The sequence below is a fragment of the Carettochelys insculpta genome, chromosome 2 (assembly GCF_033958435.1).
Source record: "Carettochelys insculpta isolate YL-2023 chromosome 2, ASM3395843v1, whole genome shotgun sequence".
Classification (NCBI taxonomy): Eukaryota; Metazoa; Chordata; order Testudines; family Carettochelyidae; genus Carettochelys; species Carettochelys insculpta.
The window spans coordinates 204,339,815-204,361,297 of record NC_134138.1 but is presented as its reverse complement, the minus strand read 5'-3'; the positions used below and the strand labels follow the sequence as shown (position 1 = coordinate 204,361,297).

The window sequence follows — 21,483 nt, the reverse complement described above, 5'->3', positions numbered from 1 at the left end:
CCCACACTGCTGGTGGTGAAATGTCCCTTGTGATCCACTGATGCCTGCAACACCACGGAGAAGTACCCCTTGCGGTTTATATACTCTGTGGCAAGGTGGTTTGGAGCCAAGATAAGGATGTGCATTCCATCTATAGCCCTGCACAGTTAGGAAACCCCATCGCAGCGAAACCATCCACTATGTCCTCCACAAATCCCAGAGTCACTGTCTTTCATAGCAGAAGGATATTGATTGCCTTGGCTACCTGGATCACAGCAGCTCCCACCATACATTTGTCCACTCTGAATTGATTGCTCACTGACAGGTAGCTGTCTGGTGTTGCAAGCCTCCAGAGAGCTATTGCCACAAGTTTCTCAACTCTCAGAGCATGTCTCTTTTTGGTATCTCAGGATGAAGAAAAGCAATTCGCAAAATTCCATTAAAGTGGCCTTATGCATTTGGAAATTTTGTAGACACCTGCACAACAATGCAGACTCACCACTCTGAGCTTGTTTCACAACACCAGAACCAGCACTTCACTGTGTACAAAGAATAGAGTGCAGCCAGCAACTCCCTGTTCCTCCTCTCCAGTGTTTTAAATTCATATTTATCTGTGTCTTCCTGGTAGTCTTCACTGCTCTGATGACTGCGTAGGCTCTGCACATACTGCAGCACAATGCATGAGGTACTCATAGTACTTACCAAAAAAATGTTAAGTTTATGAATTCCATGTTAGCCTTTCAGTAGCATCTTCATGGATAGGAAAAAGGGTGAGAAAACACTTTGTACTGTTGCTTTCCAAAGGGAGGGGGGAGGAGACAAGTGCAGTATGGGAGGCTGACGACACACACCCAGAACCACCTGTGGCACATTTTGTCCCATCAGACAGTGGGACAGAAACCCACAATGCAGTGGGGCAGCAGAAACTATGGGAAAGTTACCCAAAGTGCATTGCTGACAAATTGAAGCTGGCAACCCTAATAAGTACACATTCTGTTGACTTTATGTGCCAGTGTGGACATGCACACTCAACTTTATAAAATCTGGTGCTAGAAAATCAACCCTAATAAAACTGAACTAATTTCATAGTGTAGATATACCCTTACTAAGACTGAATTCTGGATGAAAACAAACTTGCTTCAACTCAACCCGGATGCTTGCTGGAAGCAGGAAGAAACACTTAAAAGATTAGAAGAAGGTGGTGGCTGCATTTTTTGCATAAGCCCGCCTTACAACAAAATTGCTCATGTTAGAGCTAACAGTGTCCATGAGTTTTTACACAGTAGTAGAATTATGGGTTGAAGTATAGTTGATCTTGAGGTACAGACCTCCCACTGGTCACACCTTTGTCATATTCAGTCTCATTTACTACAATATGTTTACTTAAGAGAAGCTGGCAATCCACCTAAAAGCTCTGTCTGGTGCAGCAGCCAGTGTCCTGAATGACAAGAGCTACTGTGAACACACTATTATGATCAGATTTTTTATTACAATTATTTTATTTTTAAAGTGCTGTATTAGGTATTTTACAGTACAAAGATAAAAGTCGAAGCTCAAAAAAATTAAACTTAAGTCATCTTACTGCCTTCCAAATGGTCTGCAGTCTGGTTGTCTAGAAATGGTCTCTCTCACTATGCCTCCTTAAAAGTGTTGAGGATATGTCTACACTGCAATGTGTGCTCAAGGTTAGTAGACCTCAAGTTATTGGACCTTGGGTATCTTAACCTAGGATTTGAGTGCTTACACACATTTGTAATACCCACAGTTGAATCCTGGATCTGAATCCTGTTCCCATCCTGGATTTCCAGTATTTACACATTATCTGGGCCCAAATCCACCCATCCATATCCCAGAATTTCTAACATCCTCTTAAAATGTGACTGCTCTAGCTGGTTGTTCATGGTACAGTGGGGGAAAATTTGTCCACCAAGGACAAAAAAGTTGACCTGCAGGTTTGTGGAATACCTTTAAGCAGACATTCAAAGCAGGAGTCTAGTGGGGTTTTGTCTACATGGGAGAGTAATAGGGTTTGAACTCAGGCTTCTGTCTTGACTCAGGCTTGGACCCTTCACTTTTGTGGGGTCTGGGGACCCTGGGCCTGGTTATCATGATTTGTGTGTAAATGGAAGTGAGGTTAGGCTTGAGCCAAAGTTCTAACTTTGAGTTTATGTTGCGATGTAGACATACCCTACAGTCCTATTGATTTCTGAGGTTAAACACCGAAGGCTTAGTGCAGTGCTTTCTCAGTCAAGGGCACCCATCTTTGGAATTAGCTTTCCTTGATTGTCTGCCAAAACCTTGCAAGCTTCAGAGCATATAGTAAGATGTTTTCATTTGCATTAGCTTTTGTCTATTTATTTATTTTTAGGGATTTTGGGGATTTTATGTGTGTGGGAGTGTTGTCTGAGTGTTTTCCAGCAAATGACATTGGTTCTTTAATGTCTGGATATAATTCAGCATTTTACTAACTTTGTAAATAAGATATTGCGGAAGTAGGTGTTGTGGCAGTAGTTCCTCTATGAATCAAGACACTACAGAGAACACAATACAATTATTTAAAAATATTATTAGTTATGCACCTACTCATCCAGCTTATATTTGCTCAAGTATATAAAGAGTTACATTTGCTAGTAATATGACTCTAATGTAGGACCCAATTACATACATTTTGGTTGATCTAAAAGCCATTACAGTCAACATGAGGTATGCAGGAAAAGATATGCATATTTTGGATTTGGTACCACTTCAAATAGGAAAATAAACAGTCTTGAGCAAAGAGGAAGAGGAGGCACACCATCTTCTCTCATATATGACATATAACCAACCAATCAACAGCAGGCAAATATGTGTCAAATTCTAGAAGCACTGGGTTGGGTTTATTGCATGCCAGTAGTGTATGCATTTTGGAAGCAAAATCTCATTTTTGCACGTGCTGAAGAGCTTAAGTACACCTAAGTATGCTTTGGAGAACACTGGTATGGCTAGAGTGTGCTGGATAATTTTGTATATGGGGATGCTGGCACTTTGGGAGAAGGGAAGATATGGCAGTACAGCTCGGGCAGATGATTGTATGCCACTTTACTTTTCCAGAATTCAGCTGTGAGGCTAAGGGTAATATGGACTCTTCAGACAGGGTAAGTGGGGTTTTCACTGATCTCAATCTCCCAAAAGAGAGCTGTGATAATATAGCATTTTCCTGTTCCAGGAGTAGCTTTTTGGCCATTAGGCAAATTTCATGCATAAGACCACCATGGTCCAGTAAGGAGTGAAAAGCTAGGTGCCTGGACTTTACATCCATACCCTCCTATTTTTCAGCCTATACTGCTGAAACTATCTCATCTCTGTTCAAGTAACACACTTAAGAATGTACATAATATTATAATGCACATATTTAGGGGCTTACTTGGTTCGGGTCTTATTGTTTAATGAGTTCAGTTATAGTTTCATAGGCACCATGGATTGTTGGGTAGCTTTTTTTCATGCAAGCGAACTATTTTGATACTGTTTTGTAAATCTACCCTTGAAGAGTTCCGCAACATTAGGGATATGCAAACAGGTTCTCAAAGAACCCATAAACATTTTGCAAACTAGAATTTCTTTTTATAACATTACAGAATAGCAGTATATTCAGTGCTGGGCATTCAAATCTTCATCATACCCACACTCAATAATAAATAATAATAATAATAATAATAATAATAATAATAATAATCTAATTCTTGACCTTCCCCTTCCACCCCTCCACTCTCTTATTTGCTCACCTTGATCATTTTTTTCTGATTTGTCCTCCTTGCTTACTGTTTTTGGTTCTCTGTGCCTTAAATATTGAGTCTGTTCTGGTCTGGCTATGGTCTGAAGAAGTGGGTCTGTCCCATGAAAGCTCACCTAATAAACTATTTTGCTAGTCTTTAAAGTGCTACTTGACTGCTTTTTGTTGTGATAGTGTATAGATTAGCACAGCTCCCTCTGTTACTATTCAATAATATGTAGATTGCCTTTAATTAATTTGATTATAAAATGTACAGGATCTGAGTATTTTCTCATTTATATTAGTTTTAAAATGCCAGTAATTCATCAGTTACCCATGCTTTACTCAATTGTAAATGAGAGGAGAATAAGGCTCACGCTTAGCTAGGTATGCTCTTTTATTCTTTTAGCACTCACGTATTTAAATGGTTTCTTTTTTAAAAGGTTTCTATTTTAAAAAACTATTTGGCTTTGTGCTACTTTTTTCTCAGTATTACAAAACTACCTTTGCCCTTTACCCACTATGTTGTTGCAATAAGACCTGTCAGGGTACGTGCAGAAACAAACCCATGTGGGATATAATGAAATTCAGGGAAAGAACCAAATGAGCCCACTAAATAGCAGATAGTTGCCAAAATATCCTGGGCCAGATCCTATTTGACGTAAACGGACAAAGCTCTTGAGGATCTGGTACTATATTTTTATGGCGTGGATTATTGCTCTTACAAAATTCCATGCAGACTTCCATCAGATCTTTCTCGTTAACTTTTAAAGCAGCAGCTCCTCAGGACAATGTGGTGTTATATTTAGAAGTGCAGACTGGTCACCTGATGGTGTCCTGATTTAAGAATTATCTGGTTTAAGCTGGCCATTCTTTTTTTTTTTTTTAATTTAAAGATAAACGGCCGGGGGGGTGTCACAATTATTTTTATTGTTTTATAATTAAAGTATTCTTAATGAGCTAGGATTCCTCCCCCCAATAACTTGGAGACTAGGGGAGCTAAGGGAATTAAATAACCCGGTATGTACCTTGGAGTCTCTGTTGCTATAACATTATTTTGTCCTCACTCTCCCCTTCCTATATTTTATTTATTTGGTGGGTTTTAGCTCAAACTGGGAAGTCAGTGGCTGGCGCTGGTTTAGATTTCCTGCCTAAATTTGCTCTTGTTTTTCTCCTGACTCCAGTTCTCCTTGTGCAATGCTGCGTGGCGCTGGCAGACTGAGGGAGAGGGAGCTCCAGCCACACACACACAGACCACGGCGAGGAGCTTCACATCAAGGAGACCACGCTTGCCAGAGAAGGGAGGTGGGGGGGCGGGGGTGGCCGAGGCGCGCGCGCGCGCGCGTGTGTGTGTGTGTGGGGTGGGGGGAAATCACGGCAACGATCGGCTAAATGCTCCTCCGCCCGCCTCGTCACCAGCACCTTGCTCAGGTCTGAATTCGCGGCTTTCCCTCGGCTGTATTGTGCTTGCCTCGGCGCTGGCTCGGCGGGAGGGAGAGCGGGGCGGGGGGAGGGGAGAGAAAGGGAGGTTTAACTTTTACTTGACATTACCGCGTTATTGTCAGTCCCGCTGCGCTCGCTGCCGCTGACTCCCCCCTCGGCCGCCCCGCCGCCCCCGGGGCTGAGTTCCCGCCAGTTAACTTTGTTCGAAAGGCGGCCGCCGAAAAGGCTCGCCCGGGCCTGGGACTGAGACAGCGTAAAGTCAGTCGCCCCCCACAGCCGGACTGGGGCAGGGAGTTCCTCTCGGGCGCCGGCGAGCTGCCTGGGGAGCGGCGGCTGGTTAGGGGCGAGGGAAGGCCGTCGCCCCAAGGACACACACACACACACACACACACACTAGATGCAAAAGTCTGGAGGCTCCAGGGGGGAATTGCAGCCACCGGATCGGTGCTGAAGAGGCAGCCGGAGCCATGCGCGCCACGGCCCCCTGAAGGAAGGAGAGAAGACGGGCGCTGGGCGGTGGAAAGTATTTTGTCGGCTTTTGTCTCGAAATACAGTGAACTGGAAGATGGAGATGGATGTTAAGGGAGTTTTTCCGTGCCCGGAGCCCATCCCCCACTCGCAGGGGTCTGGAGGCTGTCAGCAGCAGCAGCAACAGCAGGATGGGCAGGCTGGGGAAAGTGCAACTGGCGGTGACAGCAATAATCTAGAGAAGAGGCAAAACAGTGAGAAAGAAGACAAAAAGGTAGGTCCGCCGCCTTTAAAACGGTCATGGCCCGGCAGAGGAGCCTTCTGTAGTGAACTAGGCTGGCTAGCGGTTAGGTGGAAAATTAGAGAAGAGGAGGGAATCCATTCTGGAGGGGATGAAGGGGATGGTGACTTTGAGAAGTGAAAGCATCTGGCCTTACTAGGAAGAAGTGTACCCTGATTATTCTTATGTTTTGTTGTTATAAGAGATGGGTGTTTTCTTTCTAAAGGTAATGGAGAGGCACAGAGGCAGAGTGGAAGGTTGTTTAAGGACAAGGGAAATGAGGGAGGGTCAGTGCAAAATAGCAATGGGTAGGAAGCACTTCGCTGCCCAGTCAAACATAACTGATGTGCATTTGTCTCAAATGCATTGTTCTATGTACAGTGCATTGAAAGTGGCTTATTGGGCTTAGATAGGGAGAAATTGGAAATGATAAAACGTTGGTGCTAAAGTTTATCTTACTTTCAGGATTTAGTATTGTGAGTGCCTCTTCTTCCTTAGCATCCTTTTTTAGCAGAAGGCAAGAGGCGAGTTACCTGTAAGGAAAGAAGCCTAGTAAATCTGTTTCTTCAACCCTGCTGTGTCATTGTAGACTAAGGGACAGCTGCTTACTACTGTACTGAATGAAAACCTTTAGGTAACTGAGAGCAATGAGAAATGGGTCAAATTGCATTCTTTGGTGTTTATATAGCTTCTGCTAAATAAATCATAGAGTAAGGAAAATGTAATAGAAAATATTGCCATTAAGATAATGTTAGTAGAGTGCATTGATCAGTGCTTTTGTCTGTAGGCATTGTCTTCATTTCCATTAATACTTCCCAGGATGGGTTTACTTAACTGAAGCCTATAAATTGTATATGTGTATAGGCATGTAACAGATACAATCAGACAAATACCTATGTTTTAATATAGCAATTAATTTTGCAAGTAGTAGTCTACGTAAGTTTAATGACAAAAAATCCTTAAAGTTTCATTGAAATCTATGCAGTTTTCTTGGTGAATAAGGATCACATGAATAGATTTTAATCACATTTCAAAATGTTGCATTGTACTGGAAGTGAGCCATGTTTTATAAAGTAGTTTTACTATGTAGTAGAGTTTTATGTTAGAAATGTGTAAGAAAACATGCAATATAATAATGTAAACTAGTTATGAAATAAATTAGTGCAAGAGCTACATCAGGCCACGTATTATATAGTTAGAGTTCTATTATCTTGATAAATATTTTAAAATTATTGTATCCTTTGCTGGAGACAACTAGTTCACAATATTTACGTATGTGTTTCATAGATGAGATACTTTTTGGTTTGTTGACCATCTTGTAAAATCAATATAATTGTTTGGATTAAAAAACATAATATTAGATTGAAAATTTGATCAGGGACTTTATTGGTCAGTAAAGTGGATGAAAGGTTTTAATTTGTAAAAATGATAACTGATGGCTTTAAATATTCTCATATATGTAGGTAGCACTTCAGTGTCCCTGTAGTGTATGAATATATAATTCTGTCATGAATGCATATTAGTGTAACATATTTAAATGACTGTCTATGCTCAATTTTAGTAATAATTTTTGTGCGAGTTACTAACACATCTTTAAATGTATTCCTTCAATATTAGGTTACAAAGTCATTAAAATGTAGAGCTCATGCTGCCATTTACATGTGTTGGCTGTGCCAGTGCCTTGAGGATTTAAAAATCCTGCCATCAGCAGAAATGTATGCTCAGTAGTTACTTTTTTGATGCAACACACAGTCTGTCTAATGTTCTACCAGCAGTGGGTACCAGGAAGGCAAATGCACATACAACTGCAGGTGAAATGAGTACTAGATGAGACTTGACTACATTTAGCTAATTAACAGGTGTCGATAACTGAGTATTCCACTGATGTGTTTTCCTGCATATTTGTCAGCAACTGCTTGACATAGAATCAAAATACTTTTTTTGTTGGTGTAGTCTTTCAAAGGTATGTGTCCTTTTATTTTTCAACATAGGTGCTATTTTAACTCTGCTTTTGTCAAAAGTATTTGCCGGACCTTGAGTTTACATGTGAGGGGAGTGCTATGCTATTTCAAACCTTACTAACCGTATGAGTGTTTTCTGGATGCTTTTCCAGGACAATTTATTCTTTTCATTAATGCCAAAATCTTTTTGGTCTCTGATGAAGTGATTGCATTGAAAATGTGGGAAAAAGCCATTAAAATGATAATAGAATCCAACACATTTCATATTAACATGGGAAAAACCATACTTTTCCAGTCCAAAATCCAAAAAACAAATATTGCATGAAACATCATCTAATATCTTTCTAATTGGACAGAAATAACATGATCTTTGCTTATTTAACCATTGCATAGACATTAAGAACATATTGATTAAGATCTATATTTCATAGTGGTAGAGCACACCACATGTAAATGATAAAGAATATAAGAACAATGAGATCCCCTGATATATTGCAGATAGAAACACATGCTCATTTTTTTCCTAAAATTTTCTAAAAATCATGATTTCAGGGCAGCTTAGCATTCCAACTTCAGCGCTTCTTTCTGTTACTCTTACCTGAGTAATAAAAAGCATTATGTTTTAGGGTCCAGTTTCACTTTCGCTTAAGACAATGCAAGTTTCGCCATTGACCTAAGTGGGAGCTGGATCAGGCTCATGATCAGTAAAGCTACATTTTTCACTCTGTGACAAAATGAAGTGTTGTCAAATCGGAAGCCAACTGTAGATAGACATCACAAACGTGTCTCAGTGGGTTTTTAAGAGCTTTCTGGTTTCTCTGGCCTGTCAACCATACAGTAAGCAATTAGGTCTCAATATAATAAAGCATCAAAACACATGCTTAATTTTAAATATGTGAATAGTCACATTGATGTTAGTGAGAATACTCACATGCTTACAGTCGTAATAGAGGAATAGTATCTTTGATAGTGTTTATCTAGTCAAGGACCTGGCTGTGAAAGATAGCTTTGGTAATAGCAACTTTTAGCAACTTGTGACCCTAATGTGTCTCATGCTAGAACAGAAGCTATGATCACACTTTTTCATTTTAGGCAACTAAAGTAAGTCTTCTGTTTCCTTACTGAGCACCTATATAAAAGCACAGTATTTTGACTTTCACAGATGCCGAGCAGGTACTTCTGCAGGACCTTGGGTTTTCGGCATCTTTGAAAATCAGGCTTTTTGGTAGGTGTCTACATAACGATTTAAGTGCTTAGCTTCACACATAATAGTAGAAAAAATGTTCTACTCTTTATTTTTAAATAGAAAAAATGTCCATAATTCATTTTTTCAAGCAGGTGTAAATGAACTTACTGTATGTACAAGAATATCCACAATTGTCACTTTATACCCAGATTGCAGATGCAAAAACCCTTGTGAAACAGCTGCACATTGAAGGACCTTCTGCATATTTACCTGAAAATGAGTACATTAAAGTTACAAGAGAATAAGCCTATATGGGCTGAGCACATTGTATTCTAGTTCAGAAGCTGTTCTGTTTCTTGATAACAGTAATCCTAAAGTGCACTGTGTGCTTATTTAGATGCCCTTACTCAAAATGCTCTTTTACTTCTTCCCTGTGCGAGAGTGGTGCTAGCATGTAAGCTCTCCAGGAAAAAAAGACAGTGCTTTGAGTGTAGTGTTGAATGCACTCAGTATTAGACTGGAAGTCAGCTCTTTATTATAATCCAGAAAGGACCAAAGCCTTTAAATTTGATAGTTTTCCCCATATTCACTGCTTTTTTGGTTTTATGGGTAGTGATGGTGGTGTTTGTTTTTAAATACAATTTAATTCTAACTTAATTGTATATTATCATGAGAAGGTACAATACTTTCTATCAGTGTATCTTACTTCCAGCTGCTCTTCAGCAACTAAGCATTGGGTGTCATCTCCATGGGGGCAGGCCTAGTGGAGCAGGAGTCAGCAACCTGAAACCAGAGCAGATAATCAGGAGCCTGCAGAGAAACGGGGGTCAGGAGCAAAAGGGCAAAGGGTTGGAGTAAGGCTGGAGCAAGATCTGTTGTGGCATTGAGTTGGGAATCTGCCTGCTTGCACAGATAACTTCATGGTATCCCCTCCGTGCGTAGAGAGAGGATCTCGAGAGCACTTTCAGTTGAATCTTCTGAGGTTGGCATATACTGGGGTACTTGGGCCCACAGGGCTGAGAGCTTCTTAATAGCTGCTTTGGAAGAGCTGGTGGGTGGTGGCATGGATACGCAGTTACTCAGATCCAGCAGATCTAGGTTCTAGACACAAGGATCCTCATACTTGCTTTCCTGGGTTGTTGCCAGCTTTATCAGTTGTTTTGAGTAGCTATTTCAGTTTGATGTTATGATACTGTGACAGAGTCCTGAGCAAGAACTGCTGACTCAGTCATCTGTCATGCCAGCTACCAATTAAGGGAGGTAAATAGGAGCTGGCTAGAGAAACCTGTGCCTGAGTGGCAAATGAAAAACAGCTGTCAGCCCAATTAGCCTTGGGCCATGTACAGGCCCATTGGAAGGAAAGGTGAGGGACAGGAGTGGAATGTGTCTGCTGATGGGCAGAAAAGGAGAGATTGCTCTTCCCTTGTGGGTGTAGGGAAAGAGAAGGTTTGACCTCTTCCCTCCCCCTCCCCTACCCCCATCCCCACTACCCCGACCCATTTGTGGTGGAAAGGAGATGGGATTGCATGTCATTTATTTACTGGAGATTGCTGAGCCAGAGAGTCTCTTGAGTAATTTTTGGAATAGAGCAGAGTCAGGACCAAGGGAAGCCCTGCAATGCCCTGGTACAGATATCTTCAGTGAATGAGTCAAAGAATAGAATTTCTTCTTTTTCAAGTGGTGTATCTAGAGCCTAGCAAGAGAAGAGTGAGGTCTTATGCTTAAAACTAAATGTTAAGGGTATCAGGTAACAGTTGTAGAGGGAGGGGAAATAACATTTTTGGTCTCTCAGACAGTGATAATGTGGAGGGCACATCAAACACAAAGGAGAGGTGCAGAAGTCATCTCAAATGCTGGAGTCCTATGATGTCACATACAGAAGCATGCCTTTGTAATTAAAAACAAACCAAAGGGTCCTCAAAAGCAAGGGGGAAGTATGGAGAGGATGGTAATATTAGAAGGCACTGGCTTTTTCTAGTACATTGGTAGAACTCCCAGGCACGTATTATAAAGCTTTATGATGCACTAATCACTGCAATAGGAATGTTGTCTTCTTTGACTCCCATCCTGCAGTGATGGGACCAAATGATGTCTTTCCATCACTTTCTGTGCTTGGGCCTGCTTCACAAGCATTCTTCACTATACCTATCCAATATATCCTTGGTCATCTTGTGTTCCTAGTTCCTTGCTCTCTGGTATGTAATGCCATGAATATCCTTTCTGGATCCATTCTTGACAGATCTCCAAATCATGTCAGTCATTCTTCTTGAATCTTCTCTAAAACATTATTTTGTGCCCAAGCCATTTTCTTGTCACTTAATTTATTTTCTGCAGCTTGAAACGCTGTGTTACTATCTACCAGTTCTGCTCTTCAGTCAATATCCTTCATTCATTGGCTTTGCTCATATTTCAGAATTTAGACTCATATAGTAGTATCAGCATAACAGTTGCCTCATATAAAATGACTTTTGCTTTTATCTTTAGGCTACATCTCCACGGCATTCTGCTTTCAGAAGTGGAATGCAATGATTGAGTTCGCAAACGCAAATGAGGTGTAGATTTACATGTCTCATGCTTCATTTGCATATTCTCTCCCAATCTTGCTTCCAGAAGAGGCTTTTCAAAGCAAAACCAGCCGTGTAGACACAGTTCCTTCAAAAACAAACCTTGTTTTTGAAAGAACCCTTCTTCCAATCCTTTTTTGAAAGAACATGCTAAGCATCCACACAAAAAATGTGATCTTTCAATCTGAAGTTGAAAGAATGTGGCTCTTCTTCCAGAAACCGTCTTCCACTCCCAGATCAAGAAGACCACCTTCTTTCGAAATCTTCTTTAAAAAAAATGTATGTGTTCATGGTGCTCAATTTTTTTATCCCTTGCCCGTTCTTTCAGAAGAGTGGGGACTGTATGGACGCTCTCTATCGAAAGAGCGGATTGATCTTTCGAGCCGCTTTTTTGTGTGTGGATGCACTCTTTTGAAAGAAGATCTTCTGGAAGATATGTTCTGGAAGATCATCTTTTGAAAGATTGCTGTTGTAGACATGGCCAATAACGCATTTTGGAATAGCACTTAGCTATTTTGAAACACAGGGTCTAAACACATGGGCTGTATCTACGCTAGCCCCCTCCTTTTGGAGGGTGCGTGTTAATGAGGCAGTTTGGAAGATGCTAACGAGGCACTGGCATGAAAATTGTCATAATGGCAGCAGTGCGCAATTCGAAAGTGCTGCTTTCATAATGCACGCTGCTCACGTAGATGGGGGCCTTTCCTATTTGGTTTTAGGAAGAAGGGGCTTTCACAATTGGGGGTTGTTTCGAAAGGCCCCTGGCTACAACAGCTGTTATTTCAAAATAAAGTTGTTGTGTAGACCTACTCTCAGCGTGACAACCATTATGCTTTCAGTCCGAAGTTGAACAAAAGTGGTGATAGAGGAATATGCTACTTAAAACAATTCTTCCCTTGGATAAATTGCCAGAGAATTTTTTGTCAAAGACCAAGCAACTGTTTACATTTTTCATCTAAGTAATCAATAAGCATATGAAGCTTGAAAAGTCCAGTGAATGGTTCCTGGGACAAGCACAGATATTTTCATTGTAATGTAAGAATTTCATTAAAATTTGTGTTATTCCTAGTAATACTAATTACAGAGGAAAATTAGGTGCATATGTGGATATGTGCTTAGGGAGGATGTGGAATCTCCATCTCTGGAAATATTTAAGAACAGGTTAGATAAGTGTGTATGCTTAGGAATGGTCTAGACAGTACTTGGTCCTGCCATGAGGGCAGGGGGCTGGACACGATGACCTCTCAAGGTCCCCTCCAGTCCTAGCATCCTGTGATTCTATGATTCTGTGATCATATAACAAATCCAGAGCTACAAACCATGAACTACTGGCTACTAGCTAAACAATGGCTACTAGCTAAACAATGCACTTGAAGCATCAGAGATAGAACTAAGAGGTATCTGCTAAGAAAATGCAGGATACTGGCATTGGATTTAAGAAGAATTAATAGTTGCTGCTGTTGCAGTATTTTTATGGTGTTGAGCCTTGGAGGGCATACCCACAAAGAATCATCATCAGCAACAACCATGGAGTCAGCGCCTTTTGGTGTCTGATGCCTCTCACTATTTCCTTCCGCCACAGAGGATGTATATACCACCATCTTTTGGTTCTGTTTTTATAGCACTTTTACAATGGTGTCCTGGTTCATGCCTGAGGTTCCTATTTATACAAATACATTCTAAATTATAATAAACACTTGAGTAGGTTTGACATTGCATCCAGCATAGTGCATGATTTAAGTAGAAACATACCTAGGCCATGATCCATAACATCAACCATATTCAGGAAGACACTTGCACATATACCTCTACAGGGGTTGGCCACATATTCCTTTCAGTGAAGTAAAGTCTGCCTAGTATGCGCAGGAGTTCACAACCAACAGTTGTGTGCCAGCTTGTGTCATCAATGTTTTGCTACAACGCTGGTGATTTGTTAAGCTAGAAACACTAATATTGGTGGTCTTACAAATATTTCAACAAAAGTTGAAAAATGTTTAGATTCTCACTGCATGTGGTGATCATTTATGAGTCCAAATTGTTTCCATGTTGCACAGGTATTTGTCGTTATACTAAAATGGAATTGACTATGCCAATAAGAGTGCAGTGATGCTGGAGTTACTGACACAAAACTATTCATTTTTTTTCTCAGTTATACTGTTCCCTGGAGTCTGATTGATCATGGGAATCACCCACACATAATGATTGGGATTATTTTGCACTATCTGTACAATACGTGACTCCCTATACTCTGATTGTCTGCTAGCCATAATTACCGAATCAGAGAGTGGGGATTTACATAGTCACTGTACACTTATTTCCCAATAACTATTTTCAAAAATACTGACAAGCAAATAAAATGCAACTGAAGCAGCTCAAAGGGAAAATAAATACATAAATGTCTATTCAAGTAATACCCAGAACATTCAACCAGAGGTCTCTTACACTGTGGCTGTGTTTACACTTACCAAAAACTTTGAAGTGGCCATGCTAATGGCCAGATCGAAGAATACTAATGAGGCGCTGAAGTGCATATTCAGTGCCTCATTAGCGTGCAGCTGGCTGTGGCACTTCGAAATTGCCATGTTTCGCTCCCATGCGGCCTGCCTACACGGACTCATATGAGCTAATAGCAATACGGGGATTTCAATATTGGTGGGGTCCTTTTGAAAAGGACCACTGTGTAGATGAGCTACATGGGAGCGAAATGCAGCAATTTCGAAGTGCCGCAGCCGGTGGCATGCTAATGAAGTGGTGAATATGCATTTCAGCGCCTCGTTAGTATTCTTTGAGCTGGCCATTAGCATGGTCATTTCGAAGTTTTCGGTGAGTGTAGATGTAGCCTGTATATTGTATAATAAAAGACAGTCCCTGTCTCAAGAAGTTTAAATATATTAAAGGCCTTCATAATTAATATCCTCCCCTTTCCTTCTTTCTCCATCACACTCTGCTCCTATCTTTCTTCCTTCCCCACCTTTGTAAGATTCCTGTCCCTACTATAGCTGTTGTATATTTGTTTAAATTATTTGTTTACATTACTTGCTCATGGAAAAATGCATTTTTTCAGGAACTGTGTTATCTAACACATTTTAAGTAGCATAATATATAATACAATTTCCCTCTGTGTGTGGACAAAGACTGTCATTTTAAAATGTACTAGGTAGCCATGAAAACAAAAAGCAGTCAAGTAGCACTTTAAAGACTAGCAAAATAGTTTATTAGGTGAGCTTTTGTGGGACAGACCCACTTCTTCAGACCATAGCCAGACCAGAACAGACTCAATATTTAAGGCACAGAGAACCAAAAACAGTAAGCAAGGAGGACAAATACTAATCTTTTTTTATCGTTTTCTGATTTGTCCTCCTTGCTTACTGTTTTTGGTTCTCTGTGCCTTAAATATTGAGTCTGTTCTGGTCTGGCTATGGTCTGAAGAAGTGGGTCTGTCCCACGAAAGCTCACCTAATAAACTATTTTGCTCGTCTTTAAAGTGCTACTTGACTGCTTTTTGTTGTGATAGTGTATAGACTAGCACGGCTTCTTCTCTGTTACTAGGTAGCCATGGTTAGCTAACACAACACAATAATTATTCAGTATCGCATCATGACCAAGTAAAATGTTTTTAAACATATGACCCTTGGATTTAAAAATCTACTAAATAAAAATAGATCTCATTAACAGAACAGTCTTGCTATGTAAATGGAAAGTAAGAAGATTTGTTAGATTAAATTGAACTCTGTGGGTAAATAAGAGTTGTAGGATCAGGCCCCAACCTAGGCTAATAAATAGTTCTTTGGCCTCAGAGTTCCTTTGCTATTAACATTTTGGTCTACAGCGTCAGAGTTTATTCCCATAAACAGGATTCTTCTTTGGGTAATTGTATGACGCAAGTTGGCCAGAGCAACATATTAGCAATGTTTGAAAACACTGTACTGCAAACACAAGCTGTGTCTACACGTGCACGCTACTTCGAAGTAGCGGCATTAACTTCGAAATAGCGCCCGTCGTGGCTACACGCGTCAGGCGCTATTTCGAAGTTAACTTCGACGTTAGGCGGCGAGACGTCGAAGTCGCTAACCTCATGAGGGGATCGGAATAGCGCCCTACTTCGACGTTCAATGTCGAAGTAGGGCCCGTGTAGACGATCCGCGTCCCGCAACGTCGAAATTGTGGGGTCCTCCATGGCAGCCATCAGCTGGGGGGTTGAGAGACGCTGTCTCTCCAGCCCGTGTGGGGCTCTATGGTCACCGTGTGCAGCAGCCCTTAGCCCAGGGCTTCTGGCTGCTGCTGCTGCAGCGGGGGATTCATGCTGCATGCACAGGGTCTGCAACTCGTTGTCGGCTCTGTGTATCTTGTGCTGTTTAGTGCAAGTGTGTCTGGGAGGGGCCCTTTAAGGGAGCGGCTGGCTGTTGAGTCCGCCCTGTGACCCTGTCTGCAGCTGTGCCTGGCACCCTTACTTCGATGTGTGCTACTGTGGCGTGTAGACGTTCCCTCGCTGCGCCTATTTCGATGTGGTGCTGCACAACGTCGATGTTCAACATCGACGTTGGCAGCCCTGGAGGACGTGTAGACGTTATTCATCGAAATAGGCTACTTCGATGTAGGCTTCACGTGTAGACGTAGCCACACTGTTCATCTGAGTTTCAGGTCACCCTCAAATAACCGTTGTGTTTGAGTAGAGGACCAAAAAGGAGTGGAACTTCTGCCTCTTCTGTAACTGCCTCAAGCACCATTGATACCTCCTCTTCACTATTAACTAATGATTGTGTCCTCACTGAGGATACTGTGAGGAGTGTATTCACTGCCAGATCCTTTGGGCAGAAGATTGGTCTCTGAATCCAAACCTAATGCAATTACAAGATTCCTGCATTTGAGGAGATATAATTAAAGTTGTAAATATATACCCACATTATAATTTATTGGTATTATCACATGATAGATGTGCCTTGTGCTCTGCAGAGATTTTAAAAATGCCAGGTCTCTACCCTGAGCCATTTACATTACCAATTAGATATAACAGAGTAGCGATGACTATAAAGAAAAGATGGCGAAGTGGGCATGGGAGGACATAATATAAAACAATAGATAGTCTACTCTCGAGATACGTTTGCATTGGAAGAGTGTTGCCCAGGAAGAATGTCATTGACAAAAGCTAACTGAAAGCAGTATGCTTTGAGTAAGGATCTGAAGGAGATGGTATATGGTGCACTTTGGGATTTAGGGTCTTTTATGAAGTGGGCATCAAGAGCACGTTCACCACAGGAAGTATGTATCATAATCCTGCAGAATGGAAGGTCACACATGGGCCCCACAGATATAGTGACGTGCCCTGATTGTTCACATTATGAAGTGTGTTTCAAGGACATGCAGACATTCAAAGTTTGTGGAAGCCACTTTTAATAGTTAATTAGTTCCCTCCCATCCCTCTTTGCTCCATATTTAATCAAAGGCAAAAGTTAGTTCTTACCAAAGTCAGTAGATGCAAAAAAAAATTTTTTTTGTGGCACAGAGATATGAAAAGCTTACAAGTAAGTATGAAAGTGTCAAGAAGTGAAACCATCATCAGATTTTGACCCATTATCTTGTCTAAATGTTTCATATGTTTTGCTCTGTGCTTTGCAGGGCAATTCTTTGGCTTAAGCATCGATTTCTGGTGAACTGGTTCAGTACTGGTTACTAGTGATATATGTGTGTGTATGTGCAAACTGAGTTTTTGAGTGGAAGCACGTTTTAAACTGTATATACAACATTTAATCTCACCATGTATCTTGTTGCTATGCCACTTCCACAGCAGTTCCAGACTATATGGAAAGTAGATTCGCAGCATAATCCTGGGCAGCTGTGATAGCGACAGACAGGGAGATATATTGAAAATGTCATATGTTAAACTGACTTGTACCTTAAACTGACCAGTTTTCATCCATGCATTTATGGGACCCAGTTTGTGCATGTGCAAATGGTGCATGAGGAGCGAGAACCTAGTACATTATTTTCAGAAAGGCCAATTAAGGACTTAAGAAATGGATGTACAGAATTGGTACAGAGGTAGGCACATACAGTTTGTTTTCTGAGATGTATGGCAGTGATTTGTGTGCATGCACATTCATCTGTGATTTTCGTGCCTGAATGTACGTATTCATATAAATATGGAGTACTTACATTCAGAGAGGAGTGTGGATCTGTTTGAATAGAATGAGGAGAAAGAAAGAAGCCAGAGAACTGAAGAGAAAGTGGAGGAGAAGGAAGGCACTGTGTTTGGGAAAAGTTGAATGCAAAAGCAAGCAGCAAAGGTAGAAGCAAGAATACTGAATCTGAACCCTGCCAGTCCTTGAACTGGAGAGATGAAAAGGTGCTAAAAAGTCATATTTGTTTCCTACTTAGGACGTTTACCAAGAACAATCCACTTAGATCTGAGAAGTGTGGCCAATGTGTCAGCTTCCTGCATATACTAGAAGAACGGGTTCCTCAGAGTAGAGAAACAAATGGACACCTCTGTGAGAAGCTGTTTGAGGACCTAGAGAGTTAAAGGCAGCACATTTATTTCACAGTAGAGGCAATGAAAGCCTGGCAATCTTGGGGTTATGCCATAGGCCTATCAGCAACACCACTGGTATCAGTCAGCCAACCAGTCATTTCCATCTCTGAATCTGAATCCTTTCCATGCTGTCAAACATTGCAAAGGGCACAAACAAGGCTCTATAATCTCTATATATCCTTTGCATGTCTTCTGTTAAGTCCCATAACTTTTTCCTCTCTAAAAAGGTTTGAGAGAGTCTTTCTTTCTGCCAGTCCCTTTTGCCTGTTTCTCCATCTGCCCAGTGAGATGCTCACACCAGTTCCTAGGAGTACTTATTAGAAGTCCTAATTGCTACATTAATTTCCCTAAATATAGATAAAATGCATGGGTTCTCTGAAATAGCAAAATTTTTGTCTTTTAAGGGATTCTGTATTCATGACTCCAACACCACTCAGTGACACAGGCACCCTACATGTATGGGAAATAACCATACTTTGCCAATATGATGACTTTCTGGAATATTAGACTGCTGTTCACAGAACCCACTACTCAGGACCATATAATTACTTCTTCTTATTAGACTTCCAAATCCAACAGGACTAATCAAACCTAGACAGATTCAGGTTCAGAGAGATACAGGATACGGTGTTCCAGAGGCACTAAACAAACACACACATAAGTTTATGAAGTATTATTGGGTATTAGTTATACATTGTTCTTCTTTGAGAGAACACATATGTGTATTCCACTCAAGGTGCACATGCACCCAGAACACAGTGACCTGAAATACTTTCCTGTCTGGTACCAGCTGGGGCAGCTGGAGTGCCCACTGCTACTATGTGCCAATAGCTTGAGCTCCCTCTGATCCCGTAACAGTTGTATCCTTGCTTTGTAAATTCTTTCTGTGGTCTTCTTTTTCTTCTGTACAAAGTTGTTAGCTGTAGTTCATTTTAATCAGTATTATTTAATTTAATTTTAGTGAAGTTCTGTGACTTCAAGTTGTACTGGAATTTTTGCCCATTCCCTAGTGCCAAGGCCTTAGCTTCCAGGCTTTAAGCCCTGAAACTCCTGCAGTAAAGCTATACTCCTGAGCATCACCCACTCAAGCTGCCTCAAGTGCCTGGTAAAAACTCACATCAGTGACTGTGGCCAATTGCCATGATGCCTGAACCAGTTTCTCCTTTATTTGGAAACTACCTTTCCGACTTCCTCAATGCATGGTCCTTTATCACAATGGATCTTTGAGTGCTGAGTACAGTGGAAGTGGGATACACCCTCCAGTTTATTTCTACCCCTCCATCCCACCCTCCACATCCCTCTTCAGGACTCACCTCATGAAGAAGCTCTCATCTGCAAGGTTCAATCCTTCTCTCGAATGGGAGCCATGGAACAGATTCCACAGAATTTAAGGAGGAAGGGGTTCTACTCCCATTACTTCATAATCCCCAAAGCCAAAGGGGGTCTCAGACTAATTTAGACCTGAATCGACTCAACAGCTAGCTCAAGAAAATAAAGTTCTGCATGGTCATCCTGGGGCATCCATTATTTCCTCTCTGGATCCTGGGATTGGTGTGCCACATTCAATTTAAATGAAACCTATATTCATATATCATTATATCAAGGACAGAGACGAATCTTCAGATTTGTAGTGAGCCACTCGCACTACCAATCTGAGGTCCTCCCATTCAGCCTGTCAGCAGCTCCATCACTGTTCACAAAATGTACAGCAGTAGTGGCAGCTTGCCTGGTGAGGTCAGTGTGCAGGACTACCCTTTTCTAGATGTTTGTCTGGTCAAGGCCTGGTACAGGACTTGGTTAGTGTCCAAAGTTCAACTCATCCAGTAAATATTCAATGCACTAGGACTTCTGATAAATACAGAAAAGTCTACACCCTCTCTGGTGCAGAGAAGAGAGTTCATAGCAGTGATAAACACAGAAAAGTCTACACCCTCTCTGGTGCAGAGAAGAGAGTTCATACGGCAGTGTTTGACTCTGCTCAGGCCAGGGCCTATCTCTCAGAGGTATGTTTTCAATTAATCAGGTCCCTCATTACACAAAGGCCACCCAATCATAACATCCCAAAATTGCATGAGGCTGTAAGGGCATGTGAACTCATGCATCTACATGACACAACATGCAAGGCTCCACTTCCAAGCCCTCCATATGTGACAGGTCCCAATGTACTTGCCATATGGATGATGTATTCTTGGTACCACCGTAGGTTCTCATCTCCCTCAGTTGGTGGTGAGAGCTGCTCGTGGTTTATGTAGGCATTCCCTTTATATGTCCTCTACAGTCATGTGTAAGTGCTAGGTGAGTAGTTCACCTGGGGTCCATCAGATCTCAGGGCCTTGGATTTTTGGCAGAACTTTCACTCCATATCAGTGTCAAGCAGCTCAGTGATTTTCACATCATGTCAAGCCTTTCTGCTCCACTTTACAGGCAGAAACTTATTTGTTCTTATGGACAACAGCACAGCCATGTTTTACCTCATCATGCAAGGAGGAGCTTGTTCTGCCCTCCTTTGTCAAGAAGCAATGCAGCTGTGGCAGTTTTGCGAGCAGTCAGTCGCACTTGAAGCATCTTGCTTTCTGGGAACACAAAACTAGCTGGCAGATTGCCTCAGCGATGGTTATCCAGTTACCCTGGCTATGTCTACATGAGAAGCCTTTGTCAACAGATGCCACTGTCAGAAGAGATTTCCCTGCAAAACTTTCGTCAACAGATTGCATCTACACATAAAAGGGGAATGGAAGAGTAATCTGCTCCATTAACAGAGAGCAGCCAGACTTTTGTCTGGCCCTCTTTCGACAGAACAGCTCACCAGAAGCTCTGCAAACAAGGCTGTCCAGTGAACCGAAAGCCTTGTCTGTCGACAAAAGGGCCCAGGAATGTCTGCATGGCTGTTTTGTCGACAGAATACTGTCGAGAGAGATGTTATACCTGAACAGGGAGAGGTATAACACTGCTGGCGGATGTGCAAAGTTTTGATGACAAACTGTCAACAAAGCACATTTTGCATGCAGACACTCTGTGGGTTTTGGTGACAAAAACCCAGTTTTGCCAGGAAGATCCTCTCATGTAGATGTAGCCCATGAGTGTCCCCTTTGTCTAATGTGGTCAGAGACATTTTCCAGAAGTGGGGGATTCCCCAGATAATGCTTTTAGCAAACAGATACAACAGAAGGTGTCACCAATTTGCTACTTAGAAAGCTACAGTCCAGGCTTTGCCACAGATGCTTTTCTGCTACCTTCAATGGGACATCTTTACTCTGCTTTCATCCTTTTTTTGTTCATGCAGAGTTCTGCTAAAGATGAAGTGGAACCAGGATCAGGTTATTCT

General features: G+C 41.5%; 1 protein-coding gene across 5 annotated transcripts in view; it reads left to right on the top strand.

Moving 5' to 3' along the window:
* Positions 1 to 5,063: 5,063 nt before the first annotated feature.
* RBMS3 (RNA binding motif single stranded interacting protein 3) overlaps positions 5,064 to 21,483 on the top strand; it is a 1,098,743-nt gene continuing 1,082,323 nt past the window's right edge. For 3 of the 5 annotated variants that reach the window (XM_074984403.1, XM_074984401.1, XM_074984404.1), the window contains exons 1-2: positions 5,064 to 5,158; positions 5,725 to 5,912. In XM_074984403.1, the coding sequence (XP_074840504.1) occupies positions 5,736 to 5,912 (177 nt within the window). In that variant the 5' untranslated portion in view covers positions 5,064 to 5,158; positions 5,725 to 5,735. Of the gene's footprint in view, positions 5,159 to 5,242; positions 5,913 to 21,483 lie in introns of those variants that run through there. The other 2 variants (XM_074984402.1, XM_074984409.1) reach the window with 2 other exon arrangements.